Genomic DNA, 20,174 nt, shown 5'->3' on the forward strand with positions numbered 1-20,174 from the left:
TGTACAGTAATTAATCATAGCCACCTTATCCAACTGTTTAGTATAAACCTTCAACCAATCCTCTGTCCACTGAGTTAACAACTCCTCTAAAGGTGATATTGGAGGAATAGAGGGTATTTCATTGTTAGTATTTTCACTACGTTTACTCCAAGAAAGCCCCATACTGTCACACTCATACACACACTAAGCACACCTAATAAAAACCCCAGAGAGAAAAAGTATACTCACTCCCAGTGCAGTCCCCCGGAACGTTCCTCCTGTCTCCTGTCCTGATCTCCAAGTCTCCGTCCCAGGGTTAATTAGAGAAGCTGCTCCCGTCCGGCAAGAAAACAAACCTTAACACCAAAACAGTGTTTAGCACGCTTTTTTAGATTTATTTGCTTACCCGACGAAAGGTCCTCAAGTCCCTGTTCAGCGCCAATTGTGATACACAGGAAATGCCTGTACCCAGAAAATAATTGACAGAGAGTTGAGAGATAAGACAAGAATACAGTTTATTTATTAATTATGTCTTTGCAAAGGTCCCCCTCAAAGTGAGAGAGCAAATTACCATCCTTTCTCGCCGTCTTTTATACAATTTTCAGGTTACATCTTACAGGATACAAGCATGTCCCTTGAGTACAATTTCAGACTTTATATAATAGATGAACACATGATATTCCCATTATGGAAAGTCCCCATAATTCCAGTATATAAAAATACCCTACTTAAAAATATTGCTTACACATGTATATCAGCATATACGCACTTCCCTTTCTTAACGAGGTCAAGCCGACCTGGACATCTCAAGAACACAACTTCCTCTAAAAACACAGGAACCACACATCCTGTTCTCACACTCCTTAAACTGTCAGCTAAATTATATACTCAGGTTATACAGAGTAAAATAAGGCCTTAACATGATTTTAAAATGGCGTAACTTAGGCTATATTGTTTTACAGGAATAACCCTAATTTCTTTATTTCTCACAATAACTAAGCTCCATTTCATGCTGAATAAACTAAATTATTTATGTATCTTAAATAGAAAACTATCTTACGATAGATTTTTACCCCAAAAGTTTTTTATTAAAATAAATTCAATAAAAATAAAAAAAAATCTGATTTAAATAAAAAAAAATCCGATTTAAATAAAAAGAATCTGATTTTTTAAAAATTTTTTTAAAAAATCATTGATTTTTATCCACCCTGATCCTCCCAGATCCCATTCCCACCCCGCCAGCCCTTGTTTTAACAAGCCCGGCGTCGGTTGCGGCCAGGCCAGTGTCTCGGGGCAGAGAGCAGTTGCACATCTCCCCAAGTGACTGAGGCATGCCCAGTACCAACAAGGGCCAGAAGAAGCTCCACAAGAATGAGGTGCTGGAGAATCAGGCCTGGCCACTTCTCCATCCCCCGCTGTCTCCCTTACCTTCCCAGATCAGGCGAGGGAGGGGAGGGCAATGGGTGGGGCCAGCCAATGATAGGACAGGGAGCCACAGCAGAGGCCCCAAAGAGCTGCATGCAGCTCTGGAGCTGCGGGTTGCCAACACCCGAGCTAGAGTATTCTATGTATGCCTTTCTGATGTAGGAATTCAATTCGGCCCTGCCAGGTCCTGGTGAATCTTGGGCTTCCTAGTGAACCCCTTCTCCCCATCTCAGTTTTCAGACCAAAAAGAGTCTGGGAGGACTCTGCTTCCCTCTGCAGAGTAAGGACCCTTCCTCTGAGGGAACTCCGCTCTCGGTTTGCAGACCAAAAAGGGGTCCGGGAGGACTCCACTGCTCCCCGCAGTGAGTATGGGCACCTCTTTCCCTGGCCCTTTTCCTTTTCCTGCCTCAGTTTTCGGACTCACTAAAGTCCAGGGGGACCTCTACTTGCTTCCCAGAGGTAAGGAACCCCCCCTCCTTTTAGGGCTTTGCTCAGTGACTTCCCAGCTACTTGCCCAAGTTTAACTCTTATTCACTATTCCATTCCATTTCTACACACACTCTCTCCTTTCCCTAACAGAAGGTCCTGTGCTCTGGCCTGACTTCCTATACTTTCCAGGCTCTCTTGGTAGAACACACAGAGGAAGCAAGATTCATCTGTGATTGGGAGAAGGATCCCCTCACTCACATACACAAGCATACACACATTTCCCACACTTTTCTGGACTTAGAGGTTACTCACCTTCTTTCCAAGCAGCCTTTGAGCTCAACACTCAAAACCCCTTTAAAACCTTTGTTCCAAATGACCAAGGTCCAGGAAAACTCACCCATAGACTCAGTGGATCTGCTGCCAGCAAGGGAGCCTTACCTGGGCCAGGTCCATTGGTCAGGTTAGCTTGGAGTCCCATCTCTGGGTGCCAAATTGTTGGAAGAAATATCCATCTGGGTTCAGTTCCAAGTGGGTAGAAAGATACTGGAAACATGGGAGGTGTGTTTGGAAAGATGGTTTAATGGTGGACAGGACCACATGCTTTGAGATCCCGTGCAATCAAGCACATGGGTGAGAGAGAGCGGGAGATTTATACCGGGGTGAAATCCAGCAGAAATCCAGAATTCTGACAGATTCTGGAGAACTGGTAGTGGAAATTTTGAGCAGTTCGGAGAACTGGTAGTGGAAATTTTGAATAGTTCGGAGAACCGGCAAATACCACCTCTGGGTGGCCCCAGAGTGGGGTGGGAATGGAGATTTTGCAATATCCTTCCCCTGGAGTGGGGTGGGAATGGAAATTTTGCAGTATCCTTCCCCTGCCACGCCCACCAAGCCACATCATGCTCACCAAGCCATGTCCACAGAACTGGTAATAAAAAAATTCAGATTTCACCACTGATTTATACCCTCTCTTGGGCCCTGCCTTGGAGTTTCTTCTTCCTGTGTAAGAAATGTATTCTGATTGGTGATCAGACTCCCATGAGGCCATGCAGGGGTAACTTTGTAGGTTGTCTTGAGTCCCAGGCTTGGTTGAATCTTGCTGGGTGATGAGGTAATGAAGCTAATCCTATCATGTCCTGAGGGTGAAGGTCCCATCGCCCTGGAGCTGAAGTGGGGAGGGTGAGGGAACTGCAGGGAGCTGCTTTGTCTTTAAAAACGTTTAATATTCTGCCTTTTTAATACTTCCTAGAATATTTCATTCTAGGAGATGGGTGGGTGCTAACTTTCTACATAAGTTAAGGATTACCTATAATAGAAATAACATCAAGTACCTGAAAAACAATTTGTTGCCACTGAATATAGTAATGTTTTTCTGCAGAAATTTGCTTGTAATGGTACTGTGATTGAACATCCTGAATACGGGGAAGTTATTCAGTTGCAGGGTGACCAGAGGAAGAACATTTGTCAGTTCCTTTTAGAGGTGAGTGATGAGATGTTACAACTCTTTCAATACATACAGCTGACTCAAATATTAAAATGCACGTAGCTCATTTAAATTAAACAAATACTTGAAAATTGTTTTTGAGTCTGATAATAAAATAGAATTTCGTGAGTCACTCTGCCAACAATGAGCTTTATTGTCTTCTCTAAATCGATAAAGAGCTGAATCATGAGGTTAAATGGAAAAGTGAATCAGAATCGGAATAGAGCTGGAAAGGACCTTGGAGGCCTTCTAGTCCAGCCTCCTGCTCAATCAGGAGATCCTATACCATTTCAGACAAGTGTCCAGTCTCTTCTTAAAAACCTCCAGTGATGAATGTCTATGGAAATTCTCAGTCATCCAGGTCATAGTTGTCCGAAAGGTGCTTTTTTCAAGAGGCAACTGAACTTTCTGTTTTTTCTTTGAAGACATTTCACTTCTCTCCCAAGAAGCTTATTCAGCTCTGACTGGATAGTGGGGAATGGAAGGATTTATACTTCTTGCAGACAACTGGTAATTTTAGCGAGTCTACTATTTCCTTGACTTTTTTCTTGTTATTAATAAATTGAAGAATTTATTATCTTTGACTTTTGTTGCAAGTCTTTGTTCATTCTGAGCCTTTGCTTTTCTGACTTTGTCTTTACAGGTTCGGGCTATCGGTTGATATTCTGCTTTAGTTATGTCTCTCTCTTTCCATTTTTTGTACTTATCCTTTTTGTCTTTCAGCTTATTGGAGAGATCTTTATGCAACCATGCTGGTTTCTACTTGGATTTCTTGCAGGGTTTTTTTAGTGGTATTGTGTTGGACTGGGCTTTTATGATAATATTTTTCAGTGTTTCCCACGCTTCTTGAATTGTTTTCCCCTTTAGGATTTTAGTGTAACAACTTGCCTCTAACATTTGCTTTTCTAAATGTCACAATTGATATCCTATATTTGACCAGTTAAGATTTTATTGTGGGAAGTTTTAAGGAAACATTTGAGGGTTCTCTAGCTTGACTTGTAAATTGAAAACTGCTGTAATTTTATACCAATCTCAGTAGCTCATCATTGTACATAATTAATATGTGGATTTATTTTATGTGACATTTCTAGTCCTAACTCCCAAGGGTTTATTGATGTTTGTATATTTTCTGTAGGTTGGCATTGTTAAGGAAGAACAACTGAAAGTTCACGGCTTCTGAAATGTGTGTACATACCTGAAGAACTCTAATTTTGTTTTACCAAGTGTAGTACTCTGTGAAATATGATTGTTTATAGTAAATGGACTTCCCATTCAAGCTCTGATTTGCTTTTGCATGATTACAGAAAAGGTATGGGTTGTAGATTAGAAACACTTAAGAAAACTGCAGTAAGATGGTGACAAGAAGTGCTTAAGAATTTTAATGCATTTCCAATGGAAATGTTTTACTGCTTGGTTGTTCATTGTATTATTTTTCATCTGATTTAAATGTATTAAAACCATGTGTGTTGCAGCTTAAATAAACTCTCTTATCTTAACCATTTTCAATATTTCAAGTTTTCAATATTACTTAATAGTCAAATAGAAACTATTAGCTATTCCTTGTATGTTGTGTGAGAATTATATTAACTCTAATTAATACTGAAGAAATGTTGCATTGCTGGGGCTTGCTATGAATTCATTCCCAGATAGGGTGTCCAAGAACTCAAACCATTTTGATGTGAGGCTTTACAAAATTCTCATTATAAATAAATAACAGCAGTTCTGCAATGGGTGTGCGCATGTATGTATGTATGTATGTATGTATGTATGAGTTACATGAAGTCTTACACTTGGAATAGTTAGCATCAGATGCTTTTGCACATCCATATTTCAGACAACTACTGCAAGCATATCATATGTCTAACAAAACTTCTCTGTTATTTTTGCTACTGATACCATATCAATAAATTTGGATTGTTAGTCTTATTCTTAAGAAATGTGACAGAGACGTCTGATATAGAAGATATCTGCTTGAAGAAAAAGGCCTACATCCTAAACAACCAATGGATGAATGATCTAGTTCAGAGATGTCCAACTGGTGACTCACGGGCCATATGCGTCTAGTTGAATAGGTATCCGATGAGTCCAAAGTCAAAAGGAAATCATATGTTCCAAGTTGAATTTTTGATCTGCTAGATCATATTCTGTCACTCTCTAGGGAAGTAATCTGCTGGTGGCTCTTCAGATTTTTCTTCTTCTTCTTCTTCTTCTTCTTCTTCTTCTTCTTCTTCTTCTTCTTCTTCTTCTTCTTCTTCTTCTTCTTCTTCTTCTTCTTCTCCTACTCCTCCTCCTCCCCCTCCTACTCCTACTCCTACTCCTACTCCTACTCCTGCCATATCGCATCATCGGACATTGGCGATCATGTTGGCAATCCTATTTTTGAAACAGCCTGAAAAAGTGCTGCTGAGTCCCTTAGGTTTTGAAGCCATGATGTTCTTCTTCTGCCTGGACCTTGTTTGCCTTCAATCTTTCCCTGGAGGATTAAGTGAAGGATGCTGTATTTTTCTGGGTGTCGCATCACATGTCCAAAATATTCTAACTTTCGCTTTTTAATGGCTTTGATGATTTCCCTTTGCTTTCCCAGGCGGCTTATCACTACCTCATTTCTGATTTTGTTAACCCAGTTTATACGTAACAGCTGTCTGTAAATCAAATGTTTCTAGTTTCTTCAAGTGATTTTCTGTCAGAGATCAACTCTAGAGCAGGATAGAAAAGATGTAACATCTGACAAGCCTGATTTTCAGTTTTTCACTTCATGGCTTATGTCGTGACAGTAGAAGACCTTTTTCATTTTGAAGAATGCTGTTTGAGCTTTCTCTATGCTTGTCTTTACTTCACTGATCATGTCCCAGCTTTCATGTAAATTAAAGCCGAGGTACGTGATCCTTTCAATTTTTTCTAGTGGTATTCCTTCAAATTTATCAGTGGTAAATTAATGGGTTGTTTGCTGATGACCATTATCTTGGTTTTTGAGGTGTTAAGCTTCAAGCCATATTTTTCAGATATTTCTGAGACTCTGTTGATGAAGAGCTGAAGGTCATGCTTACTGGCAAGCGAACTGTATCATCTTAAATTGTTGATCTGAACACCATTTACTTTGAGGCCAGCATCAGTGTTTTCCAGTGCTTCATTGAAAATTGACTCAGATCTTTCATCTTTCCATTTTTTTATTGGAAGACTGAGTATTTTTAGAACCCTTCAGATTTTAAAAAAATGTTATACTGTCTTCATTCCCATTTTGAAAATATAACTGGCCAAGAAGTTTAAATCAGTATTGGGAATTGTTAAACCTGAGGGCCAGGTTTTAGATATAATGTCTATATAACAAATGTGTGGAAGCAGAATTAAAGATGAAGGTGTGTCATATCTTCTATGCTTGATTGGGCATCTCCATGATTAGGAGGCTACACTTGATTCTTTTAAAATCAGTTTCTAAGATCCAGAGTGACATAATACGGGAGAATAAGAGAGAAAACAGAGCTGCTTAACTCATTCTTTGCACCAGTCTTTATTATAAATTATAGCCCAACGTATAGCCCAAAAAAGCTACTGTAAAAGACAAACCAGAAATAAAAATTAAAATAAGCAAGAAAATGGTAAGAGAACACCTATCTCACCCTGATGAATATAAATCACTGGGACCTAGCAGATTACATCCCAGAGTTCTGAAGGAGCTGGCAGATGTTATCTCAGAATCATTGTACCAAATCTTTCAAAAATCCTGGAGCACAGGGGAAGTACCCAAGGATTGGAAAAGGGCTGATGTGATTCCCATCATCAAGAAAGGGGGAAAAAAGCAGATCTTAGGCCCTGTACTCTTCAATATCTTTATAAATGACTTAGATGAGAAAGGGAACTCATCAAATTTGCAGATGATACTAAACTGGCAAGAATAGCCAACACTTCAGGAGACAAATTCGGGATCCAAAAATGTTGACAAACTTGAACAATGATGTCTTCATCCGAAGATATTTCAGGAGATCTCCCAGAGATTTGGTCTACTGATCATAGACCTGTTCACCCGGCCGGAAAACACACAACATCTGAGGTTTTTTCTCGGTTTCCGAGCCCGGGGGCAGAAGGATGCAATGTGCTTAGAAGCTCATGGCCTCGGGGACTGCTATATGCATTCCCTCCATTCCCACTAATCCTGAGGGTATTCCCAAGATGTTAGACGAAAGAGCAGAGTTGCTGCTGATTGCTCCCCATTGGCCACAACGTTCCTGGTAAACCGATCTGGTGAGCCTTTCCGTGTACCAACCCTGGAGGATTCCCCAGGACAGGATTTCTCTCAGCCAGTGAGTTGTTCTCCATCCAGAGCCTCAATGGCTCCACTTGACCATCTGGCACTTGAGAGGATCCTCCTGAGGAAAGATAATATTTCAGGGAAGGTGATACAGACTATACAGGCTTCCAGGCATGCGTCGACACATCAGATTTATGACACTTCTTGGTGATCCTTCTGTCTGTGGTGTTCCAAGGAACACATGGATCCTATGTCAGCATCAGTACCTGAGGTCCTTGAATTCCTGCAAGCGGGTCTGGACAAAGGGTTGGCCCCCAATACCCTTCGCCGGCAGGTTGCAGCCTTGTGTACTGTACTTACTTGTGACTCACCGTGTTCTCTCCCACCATCCAAGGGTTCGCAGTTTCCTTCAGGGGGCTACCAATCTCTGACCACCTGTGGTCCACCGCTACCCGATGTGGGACCTTTCCTTGGTCCTTCAAGCCCTTATGGCTTCGCCCTTTGAGCCGATGGGTTCCATCAGCCTCAGGTTCCTGACCCTCAAAGTCGCCTTTCTCCTGGCAATTACATCTGCCAGGAGGATAACTGAATTGGCGGCCTTGTCTGAACGAAAGGACCTCTGTATTTTCCATTCAAACAGAGTTGTATTGCGGCTAGATCCCTCCTCCTGCCCAAGGTAAACTTCTGGTTTCACCGGGCCCAGGAGCTCATTTTGCCAGATTTCTGTCCAGCTCCTAACCATCCCCTGGAGGAAAGATGGCACACCTTGGACGTTAGGAGGGCCCTCCACAGGTACATTAAAAGGACAGCTTCCTTTTGAAGGCTGAAACTCTTTTTGTGTCTTTTCTCCCCTCATCAATGGGCAGGAAGGTTTCGTCTGCTACAGTGACCCGTTGGTTGAAGGCATGTATTGCGAAAGCATATGAGCTCGAGGCTCAGCCTTTACTGGGACAAATTTTGGCCCACTGTACTTGGAGCGCTGCCACTATGGCAGCTTAGGCTACGCAGGCTTCTGTCAGTGACATTTGAAGGGCGGCCACCTTGTCGTCATTGTTACCATTTATAAGACATTACAAATTGGACCACTATGCCCCGCCTGAGGCATCCTTTGGACTACGGATGTTGCAGAGTGTACACTCCACCCAGTGCCCAGAGGTCAGTCAGCCTCCCGCCCAGTGTCCTTGATTTTGGGTATATCCCATGCTTGGATTATCCAAGCAGCGCACTGGAAAATGGGCATCCATTTTTGGTGCGCTATACAGATAATCCAACCCGCCCTTTTGGCTTCCTGCCCAGGGTCCCAGGGTGGGTTATTTCTGCTTCCTTTTTAGTTGCACTGAATGACTATGCCTTCATGAAATAAACTGAAGCTCAGCCAAGCAGAGGAGGCGTGATCAACAGCAAAAAAAAAAAAAAAGAAGAAGAAAATCTACACTCAGTCTCTGGCAAATAGATGAGAGATAATCCACGCTTGGATTATTTGCGCAGCACACCGAAAATGGATGTTCAGGTAAGACAAAGTCTGTTCCCAGCTGGAACACCCCACAGACATTGAGAAGAAATGGATGCAGAAGCCAGCTGCAGTGGAATTATTTTAATGTAGGAAGGCAAGAAGCAAAAAGTGACACAGCTCGAGCATTCCTGGTTTGCAAGCAGCTTTGGGAGTGTGAATCTTGGCCTTTTATGTTTAATTCCCCTTTGAAGCTCCTGCAGCTTGATGGGTTTTGTTGTATTTCTGATTGCCCTGGGTTTTGTTTTCCTGTTTTTCTGGGTTAATCCTGTTCCTGGGCCTTTGTGTTTTCTTGTCCTAAGGTAGGGGTCAGCAACTTTGAACACTCGAAAGAGCCATTTGGATCTGTTTCCCCCAGAAAAGAAGCCACAAAACCTGAATGGGAGTGGCCAACTCGATATCACTCCCACCCAGTCACATGACCCCCAGTCACCCTCAGCCATGTCTCATCCCTCCCCTCCCAGCCACCCCATGTAACACTCGACCTCGCCTCCTGCCTCAAAGGCCTCAATGTATCTATAGTTCTGTAAAAATGTTGTTCACCTTTTTCTTTCTCTGTTTCTCTCTCTCTCTCTCTGATTCTGATTCTCTGGCACCTCATCTCTACCTGGGTCTCGCTGCCCGATAGACTGCAGCAGGAAATATTAATATTTTATTAATATGGATCTTTATGTTTCACATCTATAGTTTTTATATAGTTTTATCTCGTTGTGTGCCACCCAGAGTCACCTTTGGTGAGCTGAATGGCTATTTAGATTTGATAAATAAATAAATACTTTATAAAATCTAAGGCTATCTCTGGGAATAAATCCCTTTCCACAACCAGTCTCATCAGGATCTAAGGCAAAAAGGAGAAACTGGAAGCATTGCGGTGAGACTGGCTGGAAAATAATGAGCTCTGATAAGCCTTGCGAAAATCCAGCCAGACAAATCGCTGTTGGGGGGGTCTTTGGACTGGAACCATCCTGTAGGGATGGTGAAGAAGGAGAGGCACCTCGGACAACCAAGAGGAACAGGCAAGTTCCTCGAAAGGTCGGAGAAAAAACCGAGATTTTCCATTAAAATTTTAAGAGGCAAAAGAGATATAGGTGGATTTGGACTCCCGGATTGGGAAACATACTATAGGTCAGCCAAGCTAGTTTGGATAAGAGATTGGATCACCCTGGAAAATGCGAGAATTCTTACTCTAGAAGGCCATGACTTGCAAAAAGGCTGGCACGCCCACATCTGGGAAATGGAGAGGAAAAAGAAGACATATTTCCATAGACATAAAATTAGAGATTCCTTGATACAAACATAGACCCAGATCAGACAAAAACACTACAAGAAAATCCCAAATTGGCTCTCAACGATGGAGGCCCTGACTCACCCAAATAGGTGGGAGAGGGAGAAAATGGCCAGATATAAAGATATTCTAGACGAAGGAGGGAGGCTTAAACCAAATGATACCTTACGAGAGCAAGGAATAACCTTAGATTGGTGGACCTACTCACAAGTAAAATCCAGATATCAGAGGGACAAAGAACAATATGGTATAGAACCGGGACCAAATGGATTGGACAAAGTTCTGATGGGAACAAATAAAAAGATTCTGGCAAAATTATACAATTATCTGCTAAGCGATGAGAAGTTTGAAGATGTTACAAAGAATCAAATAATTGCATGGGAGAAAAATATAGGGTGCAATATAAATTTCGGGGAATGGGAGGAGGCATGGAGGCATGGAATAGAAATCTTAAATTGACTAGAGCGGTGGCATATAAGGAAAATCATTACAAAATGCTTCATAGGTGGTACCTAGCCCCGGCCAGACTAGCGAAGATATATCCCAATATACATCCCAATTGTTGGAAATGCGGCCATGGCCAAGGCACCTTCTTTCACATGTGGTGGACATGCCCGGAAGCGAAAGGATATTGGAGTAAGATCAGGAGATGGTTACACGAAATAATTGGGGAAGATATTGAACTAACACCAGAGATTTTCCTCCTGGGAATAATAAAGAAGCCATATAGAAAGGAAATGACACATTTAATTATCCATATAATTACAGCCGCTAGATTGGCATATGCACAGTTTTGGAAAGAGAAAATTCAACCACCAGAAGAGCTTACAATTAAGAAAATACTCGAGTGCGCAGAGATGACTAAATTAACTTATGAATTAAATGATGAAAAGTCAGTATACTATATGGTGTGGGAAAGGTGGTACAAGTGGTTGCATGATAAAATGGAAGAAAGATCAAAGGTGTGTTAAATATTGGTTAAAAGTGAGTCAAAATATCAACAAGTATTATTTATGTAAATAGTTAAAACACTGCATATCCGATACAAATTGAAAAATGTTTATTATATTTATGTGTTCTATGTTATTGTTTGAATGATTGTTTTGTTTGTTTGTTTTTCTCATTTTTTTTCCTTTTTGTTCTGTAAAAAATCTCAATAAAGTCTATTAAAAAAAAAAAGATAATTGAAGTAATGCTAAGAAACAGTGGTGAAATGTAAAATTTGTTAGTACTGGTTCTGTGGGCGTTGCTTGGTGGGGGAGGTAATGTGACAGTGGGTGTGGCCAACTTTTTTTTTTTAAAAAAACCATTTTTTCTACAAACTCCAGCCGAAGAGGTTGTTAAAAAAATGCTTTTAAAAGCCTCTGACGATCCCAGATGAGTCGTGCGATCATCAGAGGCCTTTTTTTTACTTTTAAAAGCATTTTTTTGGGCCAAAGAGGTTGTAGAAAAAATGCTTTTAAAAATAAAAAAAAGCCTCTGATGATTGCGCGGCTCAGCTGGGCATGGGTGGGGCAGGGATTTTTGCTACCGTTTCTCCAAACCACCCACCGCCATCATTACCGGATCAGGCAATCCAGTCTGAACCGGGAGCATTTCACCCCTGCTAAGAAATTAGGATTTGAAGGGCAGATGATACCCTTCATATGTACCGTTCATATGTATTAATACATACAATTATGTATTAAGAAGAGATTAAGATAAAATTAAAAAGTAGGAAAAAAATATTAGGGCAGAAATTGAAATATGTAAATTGTATTTGGAAAAAAAAAGAAGAAGATTGGAATAGATTATAAAAATCAATATGTAACTATGTTATAAATTGTATAAGATGTGACCCGGTCAATACTCTGTTCATAAAATATGTTTGTGAAGAAATTTTTTTTTTATTTAAATAAAACTTGTTCAAAAAAAACAAAAAGAATCTAAGGCAAAAAGGACCCCAAAGCCAATGCAACTTCTATAAAAGCATTTGCAGGACTGAACTATTCATATAAAACCTGGGCAAGATTGCATCATCTTACAAGATATTCAAATACCTGGGAAGGGAGTGGAGATAAAACCTCCAACAGCAAAGCCCATAAAAATCCTTCTTCTGGCCCTTGTTGGTGCTGGATGCGCCTTGGTCATTCAGGTAGACATGCAACCTGCTCTCCGCCCCAACACACTGGCCCAGCCCATGCCACTGCCATTGCCAGGGGCAAGTGGGGCAGGGTTGCATTGTCACTCCACATCGTAATGGGTTCCAGGAGGAGGAGGGGACCCCGTCTCCCCCATTGTGAAGCATGCTAAATTTCACTGTGTTGCACAAGGCGTTGTGAGAGCAGCGGGCAGGCCATGGAGGTGGCAACAGCTCCGAGCCCGAAGTGGTTTACAGCTCCGAGCCCAAAGTGTCAAGGGCTGCCTTAAGCGCAAATTTACCGCCATGAAGGCGGAATGCTGTTGCTGTGGAACTCTTTGCTCCCGCTCTGGAATATGGAGCGAGTCTCCATCCCCCACTGTTGCCCTTACCTTCTCAGGCCAAGTGAGGAGTGACTGGGAGGGGAGGGGCGGGGCCAGCCATGGTGAGGTCCACCAACGGAGCCGCAGCAGAGGGCCGAAAGAGCCGCATGTGGCTCCAGAGCTGCGGGTTGCCAACCCCTGTCCTAAAGGTTAATCCCATCAGAGGCAGGAAAAAGGGAGTTTTGGTTTTGCCTTGGTGAGTTATTTTTAGCCTGATTCCCCTTATCTTAATGGCTCTATTTAAGTATTTCTGTTGTTAGCTCTGTTACTTTTGTAACTGCAGGGCTGCTCTGAGTTTTTCTTTCAGCTGATGCTTCTTGGTTTTCTTAAAGGGGGAAGAGCTGGCTTGAGTCTTTTGGCACTGTTTTCTGAGGTTTCTGGTGCTTTGAGGTTTCTGGCACCAGCCTTTTGGGGTGTACTTCCCACATTGTCATCTTGGTTATTTTCTTATAGAAGTTTCATTACCCAAGCTAAGTAACATCATCCGTGCTAATCTAGCACTTTTGTCTAGCACTAGTACTGATGATGTTATCTAGTTTGGTAATGAAATATGAACAACAGTCAAGTTTAGAGAGCACCAAGGACCCCACAGCTAAGTCCTAAACTACAAATATTATTTTCCATGTGCTGGTGCCAATAGCTAATCTTATATGTATTGAGTTGCTCATGAATTTTAGCTAATCTGGCAGAAAATATCACATACATTCCCTGAAGACATTTTGGCCCATCAGCTTGTTACATAAGCAGAAAGGTTAAACACTCAGTGAGAAAATAGAGACAACAGAGAAAGCATCTGAACTCCATAGCAATATTGCTGAATATAATTCAAGCTAACCAAATGGCTAATTTCACACGGATAGCTTCAACAAAATAAATATCTCTTTTATTCTAGAAAAATACATCGTAGATTTTTTTTCCTCCACAAATTCTCAAAGTTTTGTTGTTATCCACAAAGTATGTTATCCACCCACCTTGCTTTCTGCTCTCCACCATCCATCTTTTTGTTATCATATTGATGTATTCTCTTTGTATTAATTTTCATTGTTGATTTTATGTTTCTATTATTTTACTTCTGTTTACATTTGTTTAATTTATTCCTTTTTATTATAAACCCCATGGTGAGATAGGCAGCAATACATGTAATAAAAAACAAACAAATAAATAAAATATATGGGCTTCCTGGGATGCTCAACAGAAGATCAGAAGTTATCTCTGTGCATGTGCATTCTGCTCTCTCCCTTACATCCAGGTTTGTTTTAGATCCCCCCCTTTTTGGGGGGGCAAATCCCTCTATCTTTCCATAGAGAAATGGAAAACTTCTATCATTTTCAGAAATGCTCTGTTTTAGAGAAATTAGAAGATAAATTGATACACAGATTTTGAAGAGATTAACAAGCTTAATTTGTTAGAAGTCTTGTTTTTCAAGCAGAAGGCTGAATAGATAGCTAATTATCCTTGGTTTAGGATAATATTTTACTTAGCTTTCATTAAGCCTCTTCAAAGATCAAAATAAGGCAAATCTCTCACCTGGAAGGGAGCCTGTGGGGAGCAGCGCTTGTCTGCCTGCTTTTTATATGACTTTGCCGCTTCCGCTAGAGCTCACTTTGTATTTTCCCAACCCAGCTTTAGCAATTCCATCCACTCTGCCAGGGTCATGGCCGAGACCGGCTCTCTGGGCAGCTTGGGCATGGGGACAAATTCCATCCCGCTGGTGACTTGGAACCAGCGCTACTGTGCACTGCATTGTTGTATGCCACCTCCGCAAAAGGCAGCAAGTCTTCCAAGTTGGATTGCTGGTAGTCCATATAACACCTGAGGCACTGCTCCACCATGGCGTTCACACATGAACTACCTCCTCCCGGCAGCTATTAAACTGCGGCTTTCTTGACAAGGCATCCATAGCAAGTTCTCCCCCCCCCCGGGGATGTAGTATTTCAGCTCAAAGTTGAACTGCTTAAAGTACTGCACCCAGCGGACTTGTTTGGGAGACAGTTTTCGGGGGGTCTTTACGGCCTCGAGGTTTTTGTGATCAATCCAAACCTCAAATGGTACCTTACCATTTACAAGAAAGTGTTGCCAAGAGAGGAGAGACCATCTAATGGTGTAGGCTTCCTTCTCCCACACTGCCCACCATCTCTCGTGTCTGAGTTTTTTGGACACTTATGCACAGGGTTGGAGTTATCCCTGGGGGTTTTGCTGCAAGAGTACCGCTGCTATGGCCACATCACTAGCATTGGTTTGAACAACAAAAGGCTGCTCGGGGTCGGGGTGCTGAAGGATTGGTTCTTCCGTGAAGAGCCTGCTCAACTTCTTGAATGCTTGCTGCCAATCGAAGGACCAATCCAGTGGTTGGCTAGGCTGAGGCTTTGGAGCGGCCACTCCCATTTTTAGCAGCTCCATCAGGGGCAAAGCCACCTCAGCAAAGGCTGGGATGAACTGTCTGTAAAAGTTGGCAAACCCCAGGAAACTCTGGAGTTGCTTGCGGGTGCATGGAGGCTGCCAGTCCAGCATTGCTTTTACCTTTCCCAGGTCCACTTGGTAACCCAGGTAGTCTAGGGAAGTCTTGTGGAATTCACATTTTGACAGCTTCGCATACAGTTTTACTGCTAGGGGTTTTTTCAAGACCTGTCACATTAACTTGATATGCTCCTCCACCATCTCAGTGAATATAAGGATGTCGTTCAGATAGACTAAGACCCCCTTATATAGGTGCTCATGCAGCACCTTGTTGATCAGCTGCATGAAAATGGTGGGAGCTCCTTGTAGTCTGAATGGCATGAAATCTCCCTAATGGGCAGTTTCCTTTGTCTCCTTCTTTGATCCGCACCTGGTAATACTCTTCTCTTAGGTCTAGTTTGGTGAACATCTTGTCCTTCTCCAGGTGACTTGGCATGGCTTTCATTAGGGATGGGGGTAGGTGTTTTCTATGAATATTGCGTTAATTTCATGGAAATCTATGCAGAGCCTCATCCCTCCATCTTTCTTTTCCTTTCCTTGGCTTGCTGAGCAAGTTTCCCTTTGTCCAGTGGTTTATGTGGGGTCCTCTTTCCTTTGGGACCAGATGGGGTCTGTGCCTGGGGATGGGTGCCAGTCCAGGCACTCTGACGCTTGGTGGCCCTGCTGTCTGCACCTGAAGTACTTGATGGCGGCTGTGGAGGTCAGTCTCAGTTCGTCAGGCTGCTTCACATTAGTTCGGCATCCCAGGGGTCGCTTAGGCTTCTTTTCTGGCGTGGGTTTCCAGTGCAGGTGGATCTCATGGTCCATAGCCACTGCCATTCAGTACCACTCTTGTATGCGATCGAGAACCCCTCAAAAGGCACAAGCTTGCTGGAGGTCCTGGCCCAGAGCCTCTTTGAAATGGTGGATGAAGAGGCATTTCAGCCAGTCTCTTAATTTCCCTGCCTTTCTCTGGAACTCCCAGACCAGTTCCTTCATGGGCCATCCCCTTTGCTTTAGATCCTTGATTTCAGCCTCTGCCTCCTGTCCCTGGGCAGTGTCTTTGAATCGAATCCTGTTCTGGCCCGTCAGTGGCCTGTGCAGTTAGTAGCTGATTCTGACAGCGAGGAGGCTGGTGTGGTGATGCACGAGCAGCCTGTGCAACTGGCACTCAAGTCAGACAATGAAGAGGCTGGAGAAGATGTGGTGCCAGAGGTGGAGATTCAGCCAGGGCCTTCAGAATCTTCAGAAGCTCCCATAAGTGAAGAGGAAGAAGAGGAGGTGCTTCTTCTCGATGCACGAGCGCGCAGAGCTGTTAAAAGGCAGGAGTGGCTCCTCAGGAGGAGGTCTCCTCGAGAGTAAGGCTTGGGGCCAATTGGCAACTCCCATAGTCTATTTAAGGAAGGACGACGACTGATGCAATTTGCAGGAAACAACTTCGTTCATATTCCTTCGCGTCTTGATTCCAGAAACATTTGATCGGCTCTTGCTTCTCTCTTGTCAGTTTTCTTGCAAATTGCTTCTGGGCATTCTGCCAACCACAGTAAGATTATGGTTATCTGAAATACTGTGCCTCAGAATTGAGTTATTATTCTTTGGATTCTTGTCGGCTGTTAATGAAGTTAACAGCCAACAAGAATCATTAACAGCCCTTGTTCAGAAAAGACTGATTTAAACTGTACTTGTGTTCGAACAACTACTAAGAAAGCTCATTAGTACTCCTTAATTAGTAAACTAAGGTTTGTACAGACTTTGTGTGTGCTGCGTTCTTTGGGGTCAGTAGCTAGGGCAAAACAGGTCCTTAGCAGTTGTAGGAATTCATCAGCATCATCCAGTTCAGGGGCTTCTTCATCGTGTAATTGGGCTATCCACTCAGCTGCTTTCCCGTCCATGTTGTCAGCAATGGCTGAGATCATCTCCTGATCGGATTGGTACTGACCCCCATAGTGGTTGAGATGGGACTAGATCCAGTTTAAGAAATACTCCAGCTTTTCAGGCGTCCCATCAAAGTTGGCTTTGAAGTGTGGGGGAGCTGGCAGCAGAGCAGAGGCCGGCTGTGGAGCAGGCGCTGGCATCCATTGGCATTGGACCCACTTGTGGCTGGGGTAGAATGTCTATCCAGGGGGAATCTAGTCCATGGGAGGCAGACGAAGGGGTGGTTGTTGAGAAGGTGTCTATCTCGGCTTGATATGGTACTTGATGTATTAGGCCCTTCACCAACTCCTGGGGTGGCGGGAGTCCCACGCCATCACCCCACTGAGAGGGATCCATCTGAGCGAGCGGCCAGGATGCTTGTTTCTTGGACCAGGCACCCTGCCAGAGCTTGGCCTCTGCTGCTGCCACTTCAGCTACCGCGGGGTAGAGATGCTCCCGCAAATGCTCCCTGAACTGCCTCCCATCATTCTTCTGGTGGTCACGGTTTCGCTAGTATTGGAGGCTCCATCTTCCCTGAGTCTTTCCACTACCCGGTAGCCCAGGAATGTGGCCGGAACTCAGGACCCCGGACAGCAGCCCCACAGTGCTTGATCATTTTAAAAAGAAAATCAGATTAATGTCAGGGTTCCAAGTAACACCCCCAACAGAATCAAAACTCCAAGGCAGGCATATTCCTCAAAGTATAAATTTATTAGAAATGTCATATTTGCACATCTGGGAAAAACCCGATTCTGAAAGTCCCACATTTTCCCCACCCAAATTAAAGTCAAAGTTCTTCCCCCCCAATCCACATGTCTATCACAGTCACCGTCCCAACTCCAGTTGGTCTCCGTCTACACCTCCCCAGCACCTGGCGAGACATCCTTGGTTCCCAGGGGAAAGAATTTTATTATGGTTACAAAACCCTTGTTATCTCTACCTCCCCCCTTCTGTTCCCACAGCTCACCCAGCCACTGCTGTGGCAGCCCTGAAGAAAAAATGGTTTCAGGGCTGACAATTAGCTTATATAAGAGGACCAATACAATTTGATGATCAGCCATCAATTATTATTTGACAAAAGTATATTTTGATTAGTAGGTTTGCTAAGTGGAAGCAGGATGGTATGATAATTAAGTGCATACTTTCTGTGGGTCAAAAATCATATTCCAAATGATTTTGTAATGGTTCCTTGTCTAACTTGGCCGGGCGGTGCTTCCTGCCTTGGCGTCTCCCCAGTGGTCCCCTTGTGACGGCCGAAAAGGGGGTGGGAGTGTGGTGGCGATGGCGATGGAGTGTTGGAGGGTCGCTGCCCCCCCCTCGGAAAAACTTATGGTCGACCAGACCAGCAGCGGCGGTGACGTCGTTGGGGCGGCGTTTCTTTCGCCTCGATGTCCCCCAGCAAGGGCCAGAACGGGGGGGCACGGTGGCGATGGTGGAGCATCCCCCCCCGAAGGGAAGCTCGGGGCTACCAGCAGCGACGGTGATGTAGGGCTGCGGTGGCGACGAGTAAAATGCTGCCCGCTGGGGCGATGCTGAGGGAGGACTGCAAGGCCCTGCCTGAATCTCTTTGAATCTAGACCTTTACAAACTTGGTCTATCGTCAGCTGTGGAGGAGAGAGTGCAAACCATCGATTTGGAGCTCTCTGGTTGGAGGCTCTATTGAAGATTTGGGAGTTAAGGGGGGGAAGAAGATCTGGTGGAGACTGGGGGAGCTGGGAAAAGCTGGAAGATGGCGTGGATTGTCCCGCCCCCCTCTTGGTTTGTCTCCACACACACACCCCTTTTTCTTCCCTCTTTCTTTTTTTTGCCGCGGCCTGGTTTGTGGGCGCGGCCTGGACTACTATCTCCCCGACCAGATTTTTCTTGCACCTGGACTTAATAGGTCCTTGTATGCCCACAGCTGACCTCTGGTTTCCAGCAATTCCATCGGCCCTATTGACATTAACCTCTTGCTGTGAGGAGAGATGTGAGCCTGGGCGGGGGCACCGAGGGAGTCATCTTTGTTGCAGCTGCCACTGTATAAGACCTGCTGACACTGGTCACCATGAGAGGGTGACCGGGTCATTGCCTTCTGGCACAGCTGCCTGAGACTCCTCTCCACTGTCGTGGGAGGACAGTGGAGTCCGGTTTGACCCCGGCCGAAATGGTGGACTCTCTCCCCTGGACTTTTTAAAACCATCATTAAGAATCCTTGGCCTCTTTCCATCTTCCCCAGACAGACTTTTTGGAACCTTAAGATGTATTCATCCGCTGATCTCTTCGCACTGCGAGACTCCCCCCTCTCGCGGGCCTGGCCCTCCATGTTATCGAGGGCCTATCTTGATGATGGGTTTTGGAACCCCAAGAGATGGCATGCAGCGAAGAGGGGGTTGAGGGGTTTTCTACGCAAATTTTTAATGAAATTTTTAAGGGGACCCGGGAGGAGGGATGGGAATAATGATTTTTTAAGGGGAACCGGTAGGAAGACCAAGGGGTTTGGGGGGACGAACCCACTAAGGTCAGAGCCGAGCCCGGCACAGGGGGACAGTCTGGAGGGGGAAGTCGAGGGATTGGGGAGGGGCTGGAGGACCACCCGGAGGAGGAATTTTCCATCAGCACGGTGAATGGGAGGGGCAGATATGGCGGGAGCAGGGAACCATATCATGTGTTGGGGGCACGCACTCGCTGTTTGAGAGCAATTGCACGCCCCGGTCCCCAAGACTCCATTCAGATACTAGGTGGCTTAGATACTCAGGACCTGGGCCTCCAGCTGATGTTATGCAATGCCAGGTCCGTGGTTAATAAGGCCCCCCTCATCCATGATCTTATACAGGAGGGGGGAGCGGACCTGGCAGCTATTACTGAGACTTGGTTGGGCCCGGAGGGAGGGGTCCCCCTGGTTGAGATGTGCCCACCAGGCTTCAGAGCGTTCCATCAGCGGAGGGCCCAGGGGAGGGGCGGGGGGGGTGGCGGTTATTATTAAAGA

The 20,174-nt window shown here is 44.2% G+C and overlaps 1 protein-coding gene across 4 annotated transcripts in view; it reads left to right on the forward strand.

Annotated features, from left to right (window-relative positions):
• The window catches only part of EIF1B (eukaryotic translation initiation factor 1B), a 182,604-nt gene that overhangs the window by 37,863 nt on the left and 124,567 nt on the right, over positions 1-20,174 (forward strand). For 2 of the 4 annotated variants that reach the window (XM_060685978.2, XM_087894137.1), the window contains exons 3-4: positions 3,212-3,313; positions 4,452-4,817. In XM_060685978.2, coding sequence (XP_060541961.1) covers positions 3,212-3,313; positions 4,452-4,496 — 147 coding nt within the window. In that variant the 3' untranslated portion in view covers positions 4,497-4,817. Of the gene's footprint in view, positions 1-3,211; positions 3,314-3,741; positions 3,827-4,451; positions 4,818-20,174 lie in introns of those variants that run through there. The other 2 variants (XM_060685979.2, XM_087894138.1) reach the window with 2 other exon arrangements.

Source organism: Pantherophis guttatus, chromosome 4 (assembly GCF_059756535.1).
Source record: "Pantherophis guttatus breed Tessera chromosome 4, ASM5975653v1, whole genome shotgun sequence".
Lineage (NCBI taxonomy): Eukaryota > Metazoa > Chordata > Lepidosauria > Squamata > Colubridae > Pantherophis > Pantherophis guttatus.